General features: G+C 37.5%; 1 protein-coding gene and 1 non-coding gene across 7 annotated transcripts in view; one reads left to right on the plus strand and one right to left on the minus strand.

Annotated features, from left to right (window-relative positions):
- CACNA2D1 (calcium voltage-gated channel auxiliary subunit alpha2delta 1) overlaps positions 1–20,923 on the minus strand; it is a 512,643-nt gene that overhangs the window by 416,601 nt on the left and 75,119 nt on the right. For all 6 annotated transcript variants that reach the window (XM_067746078.1, XM_067746077.1, XM_067746079.1 and 3 more), the window contains one exon: positions 8,349–8,430. In XM_067746078.1, the coding sequence (XP_067602179.1) occupies positions 8,349–8,430 (82 nt within the window). The remainder of the gene's footprint in view (positions 1–8,348; positions 8,431–20,923) is intronic.
- TRNAD-GUC (transfer RNA aspartic acid (anticodon GUC)) lies at positions 20,709–20,780 on the plus strand. Its single transcript has one exon. It is a non-coding gene; the product is annotated as a tRNA-Asp (tRNA).

The raw sequence follows: 20,923 nt of genomic DNA on the forward strand, positions 1-20,923 counted from the left end.
GGGGGGGGGGGTGATGAATTGGGCGATTGGGACTGACATGTGTACACTGACGTGTATAAAATTGATGACTAATAAGAACCTGCTGTATAAAAAAATAAATAAAATTAAATTAAAAAATTAAAAAAACAACTAAAATAAAAAAGATGAAAGTCTTATAATAACAAGGTGACAAGCATCATTTCAACTCTCTTAGGTAACAAGAGGGATACAATAGTCTCTGTTAACAAAAAGTTTGGATTTCCCTAACATCCTTCATTATAAGAAGACACAGCACATTAAAATTGAAATAGAAGGGGAAGTATGGACCAATGTCAGATAACGTGGGTGAGATTTCAAAATCCAAATATTGTTAACACTGGAAGAACAGCCATTGTACCTTACAGGGACATAAGAGGAATCTGGGAGACTTACAAAACATCAAACAAGGCTGTAAGAAACACCTGACATTATACATTGGGGGGAAAGTCACAGGAAAGAAAATGTAGCCTGTAATTTGTGTGATGTCCAAAGGCTGCAAATGTCTCTGCATTCAGCCATGGGGAGCAGAAGATACAGAGCAAGTTAGGCCTTTCCTGTCCCTGGGCCTCAGGGCTACGACGAGGGTAAGGCAAGTGAGGCAGCGAGAGCACAAAATTTTAGGAGCCCCTAACTCACTCTAAGGATCGTGCAAGTTTATGACCCTCAGAACAAGTGCACCTCCTTAAATTCTTCACCTTCAGTGTATCATGTGCCTCACCTCAGTCCAGGTTCTGCTAGTCCCCTGTCCCCACCTGTCCCCTGCCAGGAATAAGAGACCTATTTGGAATGAGGAGAAACTCTACCTCTTCCCAAAATACGGTCTTCACATCTGCTTCCTAATAGCAAATATGTTCTGCTCCAGGGCTCAAAGAGTAACCAAAGACTTAAATAACCAAGTGGAAATGATAACTATCAATCCCTTCCTTTTGTAGTAAAAAGGAGTCTACAAGAAAGTCTTGGATTCCTGAAGGGAAAGGCGGAAGTGTGAATAAAATAGCACACAAAGGAGACAACTAACCTCCCGGATGATTGTAATTTGCTTCCACAGTTGTGGTTTGCTTTCCCCAGGGCAGAGTCAATCAAGTGCAGCAACTGAGGATTTCTGACATATTTGCAAAGTTCTATTTCCTTTTAATATAACTTTTTGCAGATTCAGCAAGGCATTTTATAGAAAAAATAAAGAGCAGTTTCTATTCATCAATTTATTTTTAGAAACCTTCTGCATAAAGCAAATTCTTATTGTTATAGAAATCATTAATTTAGAATACCTGGTCATTTAGATACTGGTTGAAATTTTGGTATAACTTTATCATGAAATAATTTATTAATGTATTAAAGGAAAAAATGGTTGCTAGTGAATGTTTTATGAACTTAACCTTGTTTCCAAGAATATTAAGACCACTTTAATTTCTAAAATGTCATCTATTTAGTAACATGATTATCATCCTCTCCACTTGCCAGCACAATAGCTAAAAAAGTTTGTGCTTGTGTGTGTGTGTGTCTCAAAGTAATAAAATGCCTTCACTTTACTGAAAGAAATTGGAGAAGACATAAACAAATGGAAAAACATCCTGTGTTCATGGAACGGGAGAATTAATATTGTTAAAATGGCCATACTAACCAAAGCCATCTTTAGATTCAAGACAATTGCCATCAAAATACCAAACGCATTCTTTACAGAAGTAGAAGAAATAATCCTAAAATGTGTTTGGAACCACAAAAGACCCCAAATAGCCAAATCAATCCTGAGAACAAAGAACAAAACTGGAAGTATCACACTTGCTGCTTTCAAACTATACTACAAAGCCATGGTAATGAAAAACAGTATGGTACTGGCACAAAAATAAACACATAGACTACTGTAACGGAATAGACAGCCCAGAATTAAATCCCAGTACATACGATCAACTAATATTCAACAAGAGAGCCAACAACACCCAAGGGGGAAAGGTTAGTCTCTTCAATCAATGATGCTGGGAAAACTGAAAAAAACACATGCAGGACAGTGAAACTGGACCTCTATCTCACACCATTCACAAAAATTAACTCGAAATGGAACAAAGACTTAAACTAAGACCTGATACCATAAAAATCCTAGAAAACATAGGCAAAAGGCTCACTGATATTGGTCTTGGCAATGATTCTTTGGGCACAGCGCCAAAAGCACAAACAACAAAAGCAAAAATCATCAAATGGGCCCACATCAAATTCAAAAGCTTCTGCACAGCAACCACAAAAAAAACAATTAAAATGAAAAGGTAGCCTACAGAATGGGAGAAAAATTGGCAAACTGAATATCAGAAAGGGGTTAGTTTTTAAATATATTTTGCATATTAACACAACAATAACAAGAATAACAAAAATAATCCAATGGAAGAAAAGGGCAGAATAGAAATTTTTTCCAAAGAGGTCATCAGAATGAGCAACAGGCACATGATAAGATGCTCAACCTTACTAATCATCAGGAAAATGCAAATAAAAATCACAACAAGCTATCACCTCACACCTGTTAGAATGGCTATCATCAAGTAGACAAGAGACAACAAGTGCTGGCACGTACTGGTGAAAAAGTAATCCTTACACAGTATTGGTGGGAAGTAAATTAGTCCAAAAACTATGGAAAATAATATGGAGGTTCCTCAAAAACTTAAAATTAGACCTACCATATGATCCAGCAATTCTGCTTCTGGGGATATACCCAAAGGAAAGAAAATAGGAGTCTGATGAGACATATGTACCTTCATGTTTATTTGCAGCACTATTCACAATAGCCAAGAAATGAAAACAACCCAAATGCCCATCAGTGGATGAATGAATAAAAAGATGTAGTATAGGGCTTCCCTGGTGGCGCAGTGCTTGAGAGTCCGCCTGCCGATGCAGGGGACACGGGTTCGTGTCCCAGTCCGGGAAGATCCCACATGCCGCGGAGTGGCTAGGCCCGTGAGCCATGGCCACTGAGCCTGAGCGTCTGGAGCCTGTGCTCCGCAACGGGAGAGGCCACAACAGTGAGAGGCCCGCGTACCGCAAAAAAAAAAAAAAAAAAAAGTAGTATATATATACAATAAAATATTATTCAACCATGAGAAAGAAGAATATTCTGCCATTTTCAACAACATGGATGGACCTTGAGCATATTACATTAAGTGAGATAAGCCAGACAGAGAAAGAAAAGTACTGTACGATATCACTTATGTGTGGAATCTAAAAAAATCAAACGTGTAAAAAAACAACAGCAACAACAACAGAGTAAAGCAGAGGTTACCAGGGGAGAGGGGACAGTGGGATAAAACTAACAGCGTTTAAGGGTACAAACTTGTAACAAATACTAAAATAGTGATACGGATTTAATGTATGGTTTACTGAACACAGACGATAATACTGTACTATAAGTATGTAATGTGATAAATATCGTTACAATGGCCACCATATTAAAAAATATAAATGCATCAAAGTAACATGATGTGCAACTTAAATTTACATGATGTCAAATTTTATTCAATAAAATATAAACAAAAGTAATACAATGTTTCCAAAAATTTCTATAATTCAAATTGTTTAAAAATACATATATGTTTCATAATCTGGGGGTCTTTTTTTCTTGATCTATGATTTCATTCTTGATTATGTTCAAATATACATATATACCTTGCATTTTCTATTAACGTGTCTTTAATACATTTTTAGATATAGCTCTTCAAAAAATAGTACCTATCAGTGGAAGACTAGTTGTCCTCCACTCTTTGTTCTGCCCTCTTCCACTGTGAGAGAGTAGGCGTATCATTACCCAGCTAAAGACTCCATTTCTCTGACTCCTTTCCAGTTAAGATGTGGCCATGAGAATAAGTTCTGACCACTAGAATGGGCGCAAGATGTCTTACCCTTACAGGGACTGTGTACCTGCTCTTCTAGTCTCTCTCCATTTGCATGATGGCTGGGAAATAAGGGCAACTGAAAGGATCACCTTGGACCCAGGAAGGAAGCCATATGCTGAGGATGGCAGAGCCACTCTGCTGACCCTAGACTGCACACCTCTAGATTGTCATATGAGAGAAAAATACACGGTTATCTTACGTCTTTGTTACATTGGTTCCGCCTGTACCTCCAACTAATATACTATACCCTCAATTAATATAACAAATGAATGACATTTGTTGAGTTCTGATTATAGGTCAATAAATATTTTACATGGATTATGTCAACTATGTCAGCAACACCATGAGGTTAATAAACAAACATCTTGGCTAGATCACAAAGCTATCAACTGTAAGAACTACAGGTATAATAGTCTTTAAGATTTTTTAAAAGGATATGCTGTAACATTCTATAAAAAATAATAAGTGTATTTTCTTCAGTTAGAAGACCATGAAGACAAAAATCAGGAAAAACTTCCTGTACAATCCGCAGCAATTCTTTCAACTGATATACACACAAAACTATTTCTGTGCACATGAACAATAATGGAAGTTTTTAAATTCTGCATGTAAATTTACATCTTAGAATTTCCTTCTACATTTTTCTTTTTTAAAGAAACTCAAATGGAAATGTTCATGAGTAAATACTTGGTGGCAGAGCTTTCACTTCCTCTTTATATCTTTTATAAAAAGAGCAGTAGCATAACCAGATATATTAACCTTGTACCGAACTGAAGATCTGCTCACCTTCTCAAAATACAAGTGGTAATATAAAAGGGTAAAATAGTAACATATATTCTAAAGCATAACAAGACTCTTTTCATTGTTGGAGTTATATCCCATTTAGTAGTTGTACACCCTAGAACAAAAATTTAACCTTGCAAATAATTTCTTCCTGCATGTTAAAGATGATGATATTCACTTCACAAGGTTATCCTGAGGATTAATAAGATAATGGATGTAAAGGGCTTAGGACAATGCTTGAACACTTGAACTAATTTAGAAAAAAAAAAGTAGTCCTCAGTTGTATTTAAAAGGTTCTAATATATTAAGTACTATACTAAGAAAAAGCATAATGCATTATCTCTTTCTCCTAATTTTATTTTTTCTTTCAATTTTTTAAATAAATTTATTTGTTTGTTTATTTTTGGCCTCCTTGGGTCTTCGCTGTTGCAAGCGGGCTTTCTTTAGTTGGGGTGAGCGGGGGCTACTCTTCGTTACGGTGCACAGGTTTCTCATTGCGGTGGCCTCTCGTTGCAGAGCCTGGGCTCTAGGCGTGGGGGCTTCAGTAGTTGTGGCACGCGGATTCAGTAGTTGTGGCTCATGGGCTCTAGAGCTCAGGCTCAGTAGTTGTGGTGCACGGGCTTAGCTGCCCCACGGCATGTGGGATCTTCCTGGACCAGGGCTCGAACCTGTGTCCCCTGCATTGGCAGGTGGATTCTTAACCACTGTGCCACCAGGGAAGCCCCTCTTTCCTCAATTATTTAATCTACTTTGTGGATGATCATATGCAATTGAAGGACATGTATTCTCCCAATACGTGATTAGAAATGGAAAAATCCAATAAAAGATATCTTAAAACTTGAATGTATCAGGGCTAACAGTACTATATAAGCCTATTCATTCCTGATCTTTAACAGAAGTTAATCAGGTACCTGGGCAAAATCTCTAATTTTTAAATTTAAGGTACTGCTTTTATTCAATACTATTTATCAGACTTCCCTGGGCTAATATTTTATGATGCCCAAAGTAATTTTCATAAAATTGCAAAGATGTCCAATTTTAGCTATGTTCCCTCACTGCAGCTGAGCCCGCAGGTAAAAAGCAAGATGTGCCCTGTGATGCCAGTAAAACCTACATTCAATAATTTGGGAATCATCATTTTTTAAATATTGAATTTCAACCCCAAACCTGCTAAATTCCTCTATTTTTTGAACTTTTGATCCTCACCATGCATCTAACACCCTTAGTCTCAACACAAATTTCACTCTCAACTCTGGCGTCCTTCAGCTAGTCTGCGCTTTAAGTTCCTGTGGCCAAAAAGAAATGCACCACTGGGACTTCCCTGGTGGTGCAGTGGTTAAGAATCCTCCTGCTAATGCAGGGGACATGGGTTTGTTCCCGGCTCCAGGAAGATCCCGCATGCCGTGGAGGAACTAGGCCCGTGCACCACAACTACTAAGCCCGTGCACCACAACTACTGAGTCTGCGCTCCACAACTACTGGACCCACATGCTGCAACTACTGAAACCTGTGCGCTCTATGGCCCGTGTGCCACAACTACTGAGCCCGTGTGCTGCAACTATTGAAGTCCGCGGGCCTAGAGCCCATGCTTTGCAACAAGAGAAGCCACCGCAATGAGAAGCCCACGCACCACAACGAAGAGTAGCCCCCGCTCACCACAACTAGAGAAAGCCTGCACAGCAATGAAGACCCAATGCAGCCAAAACAAAAATTTTTAATTAAAAAAAAAAGAAATGCACCTCTTTTGCCCCCATCATGGACCACCTTCTCTCTGGGCAAAAGGAAAGAGGCATATGGACACATTTATCTATCTTCTTGTCCCCTAATACTTAAATTCTTCTTCCAACAGTAAATTCCTCTTTCCCTCCCTTGTTACATACATATAATTCTTTTATTTGTATTTTTTCTATCACTGTAATGAGGTACAATGCCTCATAAAAGCAGTATTGTGGGGATTTTCTTCCATCCTGTCCATTCTATTTTGTTATCCTAATTTACACAAGGCCATTTACTCATGCATCAATATTTACGCTCTTCTTAGTCATCTACAACTCATAAAGCATAATGGACATCAGGTGAGACTTTTTTCTTAAGGATTCATTGAAAAAAGCAGATTTGGCAAGAGAGGGTTCACATATTAACACCAAAAGTAAAAAAAGGTCAGCCAAGAAAGTGGTTTTTGAGGCTGATAAAACACTGAGGAGTAAAGAAGAGCTCCCAAAAGCAGTTTACTTTTAATTTCAATCTGTCAATAAAAAGAGTTTCATAACTTTTAACCAGAATCTGTCAATTCTCTTTTCTTTTTTTCTCATTCCACAAATGCCATCACTTTCATAGAGGCTTACTTATTACCCTACACACTTTCATATTCTAATTTATTTTCACACAGTGAATCATTGCAGATCCCAAACATCAGCTAACAGTAGACTTCAGGCATCTTTGCACCTTCAAAAATGGAGATTTTGATTACTAGCATGTCAGTTCTCTGAGGAGAGGAACTGTGTCTCTGTCAACCCCTGGTAGCCTGCACAGTGCCTGGGACATGCTGTGTGCTCAATAACTGTTCATTAGAATTAATTCGATCATTGTTAGTCACAAAGAACACTTTTCATTTCAAAATATATTCCTTATGTCATCTCATAAATATTGAAATTTACTCAACATATACTCGGTTTGAAACCTATAATTGTGTTATGAAGAGATTCTGGAATAATATTTTGAAGTATATGCTTAGTAAGGTTTCTTTATGAATTCCTATTAATACACAGGGTAACCATTCATTCTAGTTTCTCCTAGAGAGGAATATTCACTTATAAATATTCATATAATAAATATTCACAGATCATACATGAAACCACTTTTATACCATTTCACCTCATTGATCCACCACATTTTTGGAAAACAAAACACCTCACTGCATCACTAACAACACAAGATGAAGGTACTTTCAAATTGTTAGATTACTTACACTGAAATGAAAGCAGTGAGACTAAAGAAATGATGCTTAAAATTTAATAAATCTTACGGAAGCTATACATGTACATGCTCTTATTTCCTATAAATAGGAAAACGATCTATTTAAGATGTTACACAAATATTTACATGTTGCTATTATTATCAAAAATCATTTTAGAGTGACATTCATAGTCATTTCATAAATCATAAGAAAAACAATCTTTTATAGTGTCTCCTTTCCTTGCACAAAAGTCTGTACGACCCATCTCAGTGATTCACTCTAGCCTCTAGGCATGGCTATAAACATTGTAAACCGCTTTTGAAAATAAAATCTACCCTCAAAGAATGAAGATATGTTCCCACTGAGGATATTCAAAAGACTCCCTCACAGGGTTTAAAGTCACCACTATACAAAAGATCCTAATATCCTCTGAAGATGGGAGGAAACAGGGCACCCCAATTTGAATTTTAGGGATGACTATACATCATATGAACTCATGTAAGGGAAGGCTGTATATAAACTGTAAAGTGCAGTGAGAACACCTCACTAATTATTAGGGATGGCAGTAACTGGCAGCACCAAAAGTCCCTCTCAGAATTTCACTATCAGATTCACACGAAAAATTGTCCTATTTATAATATAGAAAGACAGTTTCTTAGAGGAAAGAACTGCATGCAAATTGAAGAAATGATTAGTAAGTTTTGGGAGACTTTACTCACATCAACAAGCTGATTGACTCCACTTGCAGTTTTTGCCAGGGTGACAAGGTCTTCCTGCATCTTATCCACCCATGACTTGATGCTGCAGAAATCAGAGAAGAGAATGTTCTATCAGATCTCTCACAAAGTAAGGCCACAGACTGACATTCTATATGCAAAGATTATCCGCAGATAATTCATTAAATTACCTTTAAGTCTTTCTCCTCCTTCCTAGCTCCTACTATACCTACCCACCCCCCCAGCCCACTTTTAAGTGACAAAACCAATGAACCTTTAGGGGTCAACCTCTTAGGATGCTAAAATATTCCCAACTCAAAAAGAGAAAAATGACAAATGAGGGTAAACGTTTGCTTAATTTTTACGAAAATTCCATTAAAAACAGGTTACTGAATGGAATATTCTAAACTAAACTTTATCCGTTAGTTTACAAGCCTTCGTAATATAATACTAAGGGTGTGCTAAATGTAGACTATTTGAAAACTGCCAGAAAATGACAAATATTTTTAAATTTCTTATAATTCCAATACCCAAGGATAATCACTTAACATTTTGATGTATTCCCTTCAAGTCTTTTAAAATTCTTTCACAAGGTCAAGCACATATTATGTAAAATTCACATATCGTTTTTTCCATCAGTCACATGATAAATACCCTTCCATGTCATTACAGATATTTCATAAACGCTGTACTTTAATGGCCACTTAATATTCCCTTATCTCTAAATCCCATAATATACTTGACCATCGTCCTTTTTCAAAAGATAACTAGAATGTCATCAGCTTTGACTGCTAAAAATTTCACTGCAACAAATATCTCAGTACACATTAAGCTTAAAAGTATTTCATTTCCTTAGCTAGACTCTTAGATTTGGAATTACTGGATCAAGGCTTAAGTTTTAAAGAAATGGTTTTGAGCATTAAAATTATGATTGAAGGTTCCAGTTCAAATCCTTTTCATGTAAAGGTGAGCCTTGAACAATGTGGGGGGTTAGGAGTGCAAAGCCCCAGGCAGCTGAAAATCCGCAAATAACTTTACAGTCCAGCCCTCCACATCCGCGGTTTGGCATCCACAGATTAAACCAATGATGGATCATGTAGTACTGTACATTAACTGGAAAACAATCTACTATAAATAGACTCACGAAGTTTAAACCCATGTTGTTCAAGGGACAACTGTATATACTTTAATGTAATGGAGATCTTAAAATACAAACTATGGATGTCAGAACATTTTAGAAAATTCTAAACTGATGGTCTATCTTATTTTTCCTGTCATTAGAGATTACCAAATACCACACAATTTTCCCCATTCTAATAAATTAAATTTAATTTGCAATCCCTTCATATATTTCATTTATTCATCCTCATGTTTCAAAAAGACCTAAAGTGTGTGTTCTTTTCTGTCCATGCAAATATAAGAAAATACTAATAAGAACGATAGGAAATGATTTGTATTTGAATTTGAACTTCTCTCTACATATATATGGTATGTGTATCTATCATTGCTTATTTATTCTGTTCTTTGGATTTTATAAATACTAAATGTTTTCCCTTTTTTCTTTATTGACATTGTGATTTATTTAGTTTCAGTATACTGCAGTAGCATACAAATAATTTATACATTTAAAAGGTAACTCTTAGATATGTTCATTTGACAGTGAACATAAACTCTCAAATGAACATATCTACAATACAGAAACAGACTCAAAGGCATAGAGAACAGACTTGTGGCTGCCAAGGGGGAGTGGAGGTGGGGGGAGAGAAGGATTGGAAGTTCGGGATTAGCAGGTGCAAACTATTATACTATACAGGATGGATAGACAGCGAGGTCCTACTGTATAGCACAGGGAACTGTATTCAGTGTCCTGTGATAAACCATAATGTAAAAGAATATGAAAAAGGATATATATAACTGAGTCACCTCACTGTACGGCAGAAATTAACACAACATTGTAAATCAACTATACTTCAATAAAAAAATTTTTTAAACAGGTAACTCTTCTGTCATAAGAGAGCAAGCTGTAATTCAAGGACTGAAGCCGGTTTCCCCACCGCGGCGCTGGCTCTATCCAGTGAGCATTCACCCTGAACTGAGCCCCCTGGCTCCCGACTGTCAGTCTTTTCTTTTTTTTTTTTTTTTTTGCGGTACGCGGGCCTCTCACTGTTGTGGCCTCTCCCGTTGCGGAGCACAGGCTCCGGACGCGCAGGCCCAGCGGCCATGGCTCACGGGCCCAGCCACTCCGCGGCATGTGGGATCTTCCCGGACCGGGACACAAACCCGTGTCCCCTGCATCGGCAGGCGGACTCTCAACCACTGCGCCACCAGGGAAGCCCCCTATACTATGTTCTTAACAGCTTGTCAGTGGGACAGAGAAGACTGGTCTCAGTGATAGGCCCACATATCACCAAAAAAAAAAAAAAAAAAAACACATAGTATAGGAACAAAGATTATTTTTTATAGACATGAGGTATTACCTGGTTTTCTTAAAATACATAAGCACTCTGCCTTTCAAACCTGGAATTAGAAGATTATAATGGCTAGGAAATAAGCGAAGATCTCACTGATCATGAAAGTGAAAAATTACATAAGGGAAAATATTCATATGGGCAAATTCTCTATCAGTCTTTCTCTTTCTAGGTAAATTGTCAACCACATATGCATAATCACTAAGCACTATTTTATTAAATGTCTCCAGAAGGCACTATAATATTTTGGAGAAAGTTACAGAGGATATATAGTCTTTTCAGATAATAAGAAATGAACATAGCACTCCATGAGGAAGAATTTGTTGTTTCTTCTTTGTCAGCCCACTCAACAAGAACTAGTATCTGCTGGAGAAGATACTAAAAGCTGGCAAGGCAGAAACGAAAGATATATGCGTTACAGTTTGGTTACGCTTAAAACTGGGTCTGACAGGAAGGAGGCAGAAGAGAACAAGAATAAGGTGGTGTAGGGGAGGAAAAGTATCTTTTCTTCTACCTTTCTAAATTCTTGACTGAGAACCTGTAACAAAAGACAGACTAATAAGTGAAATGCATACAAATTGATTCAAGTTTTACATGACACGGGAGGCTTCATAAGGAAATGAAGACCTGCCCCCCCCCCCAAAAAAATGGTTAAACCTGAGTGTCTTTATGCTAGGTTTGATGAAGAACAGAAAGATATGATGGGACAAAGAATATGAGCTAAGTATAGCAAACTGGGGGAAACTTAACAGAGACCATTCATTCACATTTCTCTTTCTGCCCCATGTCTTCAGAGATACGGATGCTCCTTTCTCCCAGGTATAGGGAAGCAACGCTCACATGAGGGGAAGGTCACAAAGTCCTGCCTGCAGATGCCAATTCCCCAACGCCTTCAGCTTAAAATATTCAATAGGCTATGTAACCATATTTAGCCCATCCTGAATCCCATCTCTAGGACATGCTTCAGGAATCAGAAGAGTCACTTAAAGTTTATTAGATAGTTGTGTGGGGAGGTGGATAGAGGAGGCTTTCGACTAGTAGCTACTTAAAGTGAGATTTGAAGGACAAGTGGAATTTAAGAAAATCGAGAAGGGAAGGAAGAAACAACGAAGGCAGGGGGAATTTAAAACGTGGCATTGTCAGCAACCACAAGTAGTCTGTATGGCCAGAGTCCAAGGCTGTTCATCAAATGTATGGAATGGGGGCAGGAATGGTCAGGAAGAAATTCTGGCAAATAGTTGGCCAGACCCAGGGTCTTAAATAACATTCTGAAGCATTTATATTGTATCCTCAAAATAATGGAGAAATAATGGAAAATGTGAAGTTAGCGAGTAACAAGATTAAGGGTATATGAACATGATAAAATAATTTCTCTGATAGCCAAGTGGATGGTGGCTTAGAGGGAGAACAAAGAGTGAGGAGGGAGGGGCTAGATAAGATGGAAGAAATGAGGGTTCAAACTAGCTCAGTAGTAGCTAGTAGAGTAGAGAGGGAAACAAAAGGGAGACCAAGTAGAAGAAACCAGCTCAACAAAACTCTGAAGGACGGATGACAGGATTTCAGGTACTACTAGATTTAAATAGTGAATGGGAGAAAGGATTTGCAGATGACTCATGGAGTTCTTCAGTTAGACAATGATAGGACATTCTGTTATAGAAAGTATAAGAGGAAGAACGACTTAGAGGGGTATTGATGAGTTCGTTTTTATTGGTTCAGGTAGAGATGTTTTTGAAAGATTCACGTATAGAAACCCACTAGGCAACTGAATATACATAGATTTGAAGCTCTCAGAAGTTTCCATAGCATTTAAAGATCAGGTAGTTTCAAAGGACAAAGGTAAATCAGTGTATGACTCCCAAAGGAGAGTTTATAAAGGGAGAAAGAAAATACACAGCAGCTAGAACTCTGGAAAATAACACTGAAAAAAGAGACGGGAATCTGAGTAGTGGCAAGAAAGAAGGGAATCCAAGAACAATGGTATCACAAAAGCCAGGGAAGGTAAGAATATCCAGAGAGAGTCATCAAACAAGGTGAGAGAAATTTATCTATCTTATGTGAGGACAGTGAGAGAAGTGTGGAACCTAGGAAAAAAGGGACAACAAGGAGTGAGTGCTCCTTTTTGCTTTTTAATCGGAGAGATATAGGCATGGTTCCATGCAAAAGGAGAAAGGCACGGAGAGGAGACATCACAGAGAAATCTCAGGAGAGAACATGCAACTTACTGACAGGGCAAGGGCCTTCAAAAGACTCTAGATTCCTTCAGCTTTTTCTTGCTCACCCTCTATATTCCAAACATGATCGAGTGAAGGATGAGTGAAGAAATAAGCAGAACACAGGAGAATCCTAATCCATGGCTGGAAAGTAGGTTACTTCTTCCAGGGAGATCGAAGGGAAAACGTAAACGGTTTTAAGTAAATGAAAATAGCTACAACAACTCGATCAAAAACTGGAGACAGTTCTACTTATTCGTCTCTATTTTTTTTCTTTTTTGTAATAAAGTAGACAGAGTCATCGGTTCAGAGATAGGCAGGAGGTATTAAGGTAGGGTAGCTGAAAAGAAAAGTTGGACGTTTCAAAAGAACAATGACTGGAGAGTATTTAAGGACAAGCCCTATACTTGGGGTCACCAGTTTTCATCAGTACTAATCAGCATGACTGTGTGAATTTCTCCACCAGTACTAGGCTAAAGAGGGTGAGATGGGAGAAAAAAGGCATTCAGATGAATATGGGGCAGATACCAGCAGGTGGGAAAGATGGACAAGGAAAAGTGAACTGAAGGGCCTGAAAACTTTAAGATCTCTACTAATTCTAAATAACAAAGACTACCAAAAATATTCATTAAAATGTTACAGTATTATATTTATACACAACACTTATTTTCTAAACATTTTTCTTATGGAACCAAAAATGCTATTACAATATTTCTAGGAAAATGTGAAAATACTGTATTGCCAAATTTCAAATTTCTCATCATTTTGGGGGTTTGTAGGCTAATAATCTCATAAAAGAATATTCTGGAAGACTAAATGAAGAAAGTGGCCTGAACATATATCCCACATTTAAATCACTTGAATAAAAATATAATTTCTAAAAGAAAAAATTCTAAAAATCACTGAAATAAAATGAATTGCTCTCAGAAAGAAATAAATAAATATTACAAAATCTGAGCAGCTCAAAAAAAGTTGAATCAATGTATATCGGGTTATATAGATACAACAGAACTGGACTAACAGGTACACTGTTTCCATGAGAATATGCTCTGGATTTTCCAACTTGTGATGTCAGGAACATACTTACTCTGCTTGTTAGAAATGTAACTCCCTGACTTGAGCATGATATAGTCAGGAGAGTACGAATGCATGGTATTCATAGAGAAGAATGATGAGAAGCTCCAGAGACTGGGAGCTTGCAACAAAGCTACTTCCTATCTCTCTGCTCTCTCCCGTCTCCCAATTTTCCACTGCCTTTTGAAACCCTGCGTTTCTCTAAGCTCCTACAATCCCAAAACGTCAATATCTCATGACTGCAATTGTCACCTGTACATACATAATTCCTACATTTGAGCTCCATTTCTGCCTTAACTACAGTTTTCTAGATCACTCCCTTTTGATTTTCCAGCCTTCTTTTTCAAAATATCTATAAAAATCTTCCCTGCCCATAGCACTAACCCTCTGTGTTCCTTCTTCTTGTTGGCAAACCATCTCCTCAGTCATCCATGATGGTCCATGCCATCAATTTCTTCATCATATCCCTCCTTCAATCCTTTGTAAAATAATAGTATCTCAGTGTTTTTCCCAGTACATACCTGAGAGCTGAATGCACTGAGACCTTATTTCATGCCAAACTTTTTGCCAAAGGTATTTAACATTCACTCTCCCATTCAGTCATCAGAAAAACTAGTGCTCACTTTTCATAGATGAGAAAACTTCAAGTTGAGAGAAGTTTAACAGCCCAGCCTTGTAGCTTCCAATTTTCTAAGCCATTTTACTTCCACCAACCTCACACATTTCCATGTGTGTCGACTGTCCTTTTCCACATTCTGCTTTGGCTCTATAACCCCTCTCCCTGAAATTAATCCTCCACCTCCATTGTGAATAAATTTCTCAACTACTCTAATGTCACCTTCACAGGCTCCCAAACTAAAAATGTCCTCTTCTAGCCACTAAATTCCAAAGCACTTTAATTGTGGTTTGTGTTTATTTTTCTGTAGCCTTTCATGATTAGATGGATATACTTTTACTCTCATTCATCACTGAATCCTCAATATTACAGTGCCTTGCATATAGTAGGCACACAGATATTTACTGAATAAATAGAAAAATGTATTGAAATAAAATGTAATTGCAGTATTGTTTTTTAAAATGCCCAATTATCTTTACTTAATGCATGCAGAGTAAATAATTTACTTACTAAATTTCCTCTTCCCTCCAAAATCCACATCAGAAAAAAATGAACGGCTGGACCCATGCATCTATAAACAGCACCCACTTTTCAACAAGTAGAAGAACTTTTAAATGCGACTTAATACTTTAAAGAAATTTTAAAAAATCTGTATAACGCACACCTTGTAATTCTAAATCTCTCAAGTGGACATTGAATTTCATAGGAAAAAAATGAAGTCTTGTAATCCTTCTCTACCTCTACAATAACTCAGTAGAGAGTCAAATAGCAGTATATGTTCCCAACTGTTTGATGATGTCTGCCGGCTCAGTGTACTTTGGAGAATTCTATACGAGATCTCTAAAAATTGAGGCAAATGCAAATATTGTATTGAGTAGTTGAGATAATCTTTTATATCTTTTACTTCACTTTACTGTACAGAAATAGCCCAAATTCTAAAGGCAAATAATATAAAATACTCAAGTTTTCACTAAATTTGAGAGAAGAATACTCGCCATGCAATTAATATTGTTCCTTTTTTTTTTTTTTTTTCCTGCGGTACGCGGGCCTCTCATCGTTGTGGCCTCTCCCGTTACGGAGCACAGGCTCCGGACGTGCAGGCTCAGCGGCCATGGCTCACGGGCCCAGCCGCTCCGCGGCATGTGGGATCTTCCCGGACCGGGGCATGAACCCGTGTCCCCTGCATCGGCAGGCGGACTCTCAAGCACTGCGCCACCAGGGAAGCCCAATATTGTTCCTTTTGAGGTTAGATTTGCCTGTAAGATGGCTTTCAAAAGAGTATTGCATAGTTCAGGAAACTATTTTAAAAAGAAGAAGAAAGAAAGAGAGGTGGTAATCCATTTCATTTTGCATGCATTTGAGGAACGTCAAATTGAGAACACCACAAATTACACCGTTTCATCTATTGTAAAGTGCAGCAGTTGAGTACAAAGTGTCAAGTCTACATAGTTATCTATTTAATTGTTTTAAATGCTACAGAGAGAATTTGCCTTTTTACTGGTTATCATAACGGAGCCAAAGTGATAGCTAAGAAATATTACAATAGGTCCTACAAAGACTGTCCTTCCTTCCTATATCTCATGTAGTAAGTCCTCTGTCAAAAAACAATGTGTGGGGCTTCCCTCGTGGCGCAGTGGTTGAGAGTCCGCCTGCCGATGCAGGGGACGCGGGTTCGTGCCCCGGTCCGGGAAGATCCCACATGGCACGGAGCGGCTGGGCCCATGAGCCATGGCCGCTGAGCCTGCGCGTCCGGAGCCTGTGCTCCTCAACGGGAGAGGCCGCAACAGTGAGAGGCCCGCGTACCGCAAAAAAAAAAAAAAAAGAATGTGTGAACTTCCTGCTATTAGTAAGAAGAGAGTATTAAAACAGACATGTTCCTTCCACATCCATCTTGAATTATCCCACTAGCAATTATCATAGAGACTAGAGCAAAAAAGGAATATAGTAGTGTGTATATGTCAATGCCAATCTCCCAATTTATCCATTCCACTCCCCCTTTCCCCCTTGGTAACCATAAGTTTGTTTTCTACATAAGAACCTACTGTATAGCACAAGGAACTCTACTCAATACCCTGTAATGACCTATATGGGAAGAGAATCTAAAAAAGAGTGGATATACGTATATGTATAACTGATTCACTTTGCTGTACAGCAGTAAATAACATTGTAAATCATCTATACTCCAATAAAAATTAATTAAAAACAATTTTTTTTAATAATAGGAGATACACAGAAAAGAAATGGGAATGGAAAAGAGCTGGAATAGTATGGGAATGAGAGGAGGAGAGGGAGAGGGAGAAGCCTGTACCCTTTGGGGCCCTTGTCCTAAAGCAATTCTCTGCCTATGCCACTATTTTTAAGAAATAATTTTATTTTTAACCCAAGGAAATCAGAGACATAGTTCTTCCCTGTGGACCTGGGAAAAAATAAAAATATCACAAGATCTAACAAACTGACCATTTCAATTGTGTTGATATATAAATAGTTATTAATAAATTTGAAGTAATAAGACCATGTATTTCAAAACTGTTCCACTTGCTATAAATATCCCATCAATGCCAAACTGCTCCCTTTTTTGTTATATAATAAACCACCCACAGTGTTCTTATAGTTGGGTAAAAAATAACATAAGTAAGCCAAAGATTTAGATAACCTAGACACACTATTTTGCTAAATATGCATTTCTTATAACATGGGTAACTCTATCATGAAAAATACTGTGTGTGTGTGTGTGTGTGCGTGTGTGTGTGAGTGAAAGGAACACTTGGTATCTACAATAAATCTAAAACTGCTTGTGAGATGGCTGTCATGCCAGTTACGTTAGCTCCTGAAATTATTCTCGATTTAAACCATTTTCAATAACACTGCTGCTGTTTTTAGAAAGCTGTTTAGACTTGTGAAATGCTTTAGTATTCCATTTGTGTCTAGAGTCAGTCCTGAAAGAAATGCAGAAAGGGATGTGATCATGCTAATCAGGGTGGAAAGGTAAAGTACTCGAGAGAAGAAGAAAAAAGGTTTTATCACTAAAAATCGGATTCTTATGCTGTTCGTGTTCCTCTGCCTTCATTTTCTGTTTGCTTTTCACTGTCGCGTGTGTGTGTGTGTGTGTGTGTGTGTCTGATCTGCTTTACAAATATACATAGTCATAATTCTCAAAGACCAAAGATTCTTCATGAGATCTGCCTTTCCCACCATCTCGGATTGATTTTTGTTTTATCCCAGCATTTTCGTTGTTTCTTTATTTAGTTAATTTTTTTTGTCTCAGCTGCAGCAATTTGCTGCCAGCTTCCAAGACAACAAATGAGCAATATACACTTTAGGGCTGATGTTAATGTAGTTCCCTGGATTAGCTAGACTGGGGGAGGGTTCTCATACAAGGGATCTGCTCCCTGGAGGCCTGGAGAGCTTTGTTTTTTAGGTCCACATCACCGTTAGTTACAACCTGCAGCATTGTCCCTCCAGCCTGGTGCCAAGGGAGGTGTCCCAAATGGCCACACAATCTGCTGCTGGTGTTTCTATGAACCAAATGGGTTGAATTTCTAATTGCACATTACATAACTTCCATTCATTTTCTTGAGGATCTTCTCTTTCATTGTTTACCTTATTTTTTCTCTGCCATTGCTGATAGTTCACAAAACATATTTTTGTCTAATTCAAGCATGTAAATATTACTTAATGTCATGATCAAATTTTCCTCATTCCTTTCTTCTCTGAATTATTAATTGTACATCCATAATATTTCCAATACTGCAAAATCCTCAATGCTTATTATGTTTGGATTCTGACTTAAATGCCCCATCTACTTCCCTACATAGATTGGTATCTGCAGTCAGGCCAGTTTAAGTGTTTCACAAACATGTCAGTTTTGTCATGTTATTTAATCACGTTTTCCACTAGCCTGAAATGACCTCTCTTAAGTCTCTTCAGGGCTTGAAAATCATTTTTCAAGTCTGTACTTCAGTTCCTTCTTCTGGGCAAGTCCTCAAGTGCTCAGAAATTTTTTTTCTAAGCTCCTAAAATAGATATAGCCTGTCCTACAAAACATCACACACGTTGATATACTGTCTTACGTTAGTATTATTTTTTCCTAACAATACTTGCTTTCCTTGAGTGGATGGGTCACGGCTTCCAGTTCAGTATTCTGAGAATATCTAGCACATTTCTGGACATATATTAGATGCTCAATAAACAAGAGATAGCATCTATCTCACATCTATGTGCCAACAACTGTTCCAAACATGTTATGTGAAAAAACTCTAATTCTCACAATAATTCTATGAGGCAGATACTATTATGAATCTCACTTTACAGACTGAGGAAACTGAGGCATAGAGAGGTTAAATTACTTGCCGAAGGTCACAGAATTAGTAAGTGGCAGAGCTGAGCATTTGCCCTTAGAAGCCAATAGAGTCTACCATCTTAATAAATGCTAATCAATATGATCTGAAACATGGCTTGCTCTCATCATTAAACCACCAGATTACCCCCAACACTCCTCTCATCCTAACTTACAAATGTCTTGTGTTTTCTATTTTATACACTTTCATAGGCCTGGGTTATAAGTCTGTTTCACTGATGTAAATAGAGAAAATGACAATTACCGAAGTCTTATTTTTACACAGCAAGAGGAAAGTTATAGTTAGAAAATAAGGATTTAAATACTGCAACTGAGAAAATCCAGGTGTTTTCTTCCTTAAAAGAAATATGCACATGATTATTTAATGCTACAATTTTTCCTCAAATTAAGTTTTCATCCAGATTATCAAATAAACAAGCACTAGTTGCTGTATTTACAAAACCATGAATTTGCTGCTTTCATTAACATAACATCATGGCATCCCCAGCATTAGGTACACAGCCACTGACTTTCATACTATACACAACACGGCACACAGATTTGACACAGAGTAGCAGGTCAGATGTAGAGTCAGCCCTGATGTGTTTTTAAACATAAAATATTCTGGAAGCAACATTTAATCCTTCAACTATGAATGGAAAATATGACTCTTTCGGTTGGCCTTGTGTTCATAACGCAGGTTCAAATACACAAACAAATGCAAGAATATAAAAGTCTGGGCCCAGACCGACTTGTATGGTGCTCATTTTAAAGATAGCTCATAGTATAGTTTGTCTGATAGCTATTCCAGGACAGAGCTTATTTATCGATCAAAAAGCCATCCATGCGAACGTGTTAACTCGCAAATTAGAAAAACAGTAACTCTCTCTGAAGACCGTCAGAAAGGAACATCTTAAAAGTACCCATTCTGTAACATTTTTATTCCTTTTAGTATTAACCACAGGATTCTAGAAAAATAGGAAAGGTCTTTTCAAATATAAAATACATTACAATTTAATTGCTTTCAACCTTTTTGTCCGCACAGACATGTGGTTCTCTTTGACGCTCTGCCTGAGCAGCATGTTCACTGCCCTTGTGCTCCCCTCCAATGGTCTGAGCGCACTAAGTAATCCAAGCAAAAGATTGCTTCTTGGATAGGAATTAGAGCCAGCTCCCCTTCCTGATCTGCTCAACAGAAACACAAAGCTAAACCACTGTTTTTAATCAAATAGTTTTTTCTCCATTAACATAGTGAACTTAACAATAACTGTGTTTTAAAATGAGTTTATGCTTACCAAATGGTGGAAATATTACAATTTTTAGCACTGTCAAATAACTCCTTGCAAAGACTGTCAGCCATTGGTGAGAAGTTTATATAAATGTTGAAGTACTACAGGAAAAGAAATCATTTTCAATTTTTTGGTCACAATTTCAAACTTTTATTTGAATTAATTTTCTAAATTATGTCATAATTGCTAATGTTTAAATAACAACATTATAAAATCATGACCTTTGATGTATTATATGTGGAAAAATAGACCGAAATCTAGGCAATTAAACAGAAAAAAATATCAGGGAGAAAAAGTTTGCACTTTAGCTAAATCCAATTGAAGCTTCTATGTCATGCATTTAGTAAATTTAAAAAACACTGTAGGGAGTTCCCTGGTGGTCTAGTGGTTAGGATTCAGCGCTGTCACTGCCGTGGCCCAGGTTCGATCCCTGGTCAGGGAACTGAGATCCCGCTAGCTGCGTGGCTTGGCCAAAATTTTAAAAAAAAAAAAATTTTTTTAATAAAAATACACTGTAAAGCATGATTCATGTATATATAGTTACTTAGAAGTCCATTTTAAATACAAACTAAAAACATTATTCTA

Source organism: Pseudorca crassidens, chromosome 8 (genome assembly GCF_039906515.1).
Source record: "Pseudorca crassidens isolate mPseCra1 chromosome 8, mPseCra1.hap1, whole genome shotgun sequence".
NCBI classification, from domain to species: Eukaryota; Metazoa; Chordata; class Mammalia; order Artiodactyla; family Delphinidae; genus Pseudorca; species Pseudorca crassidens.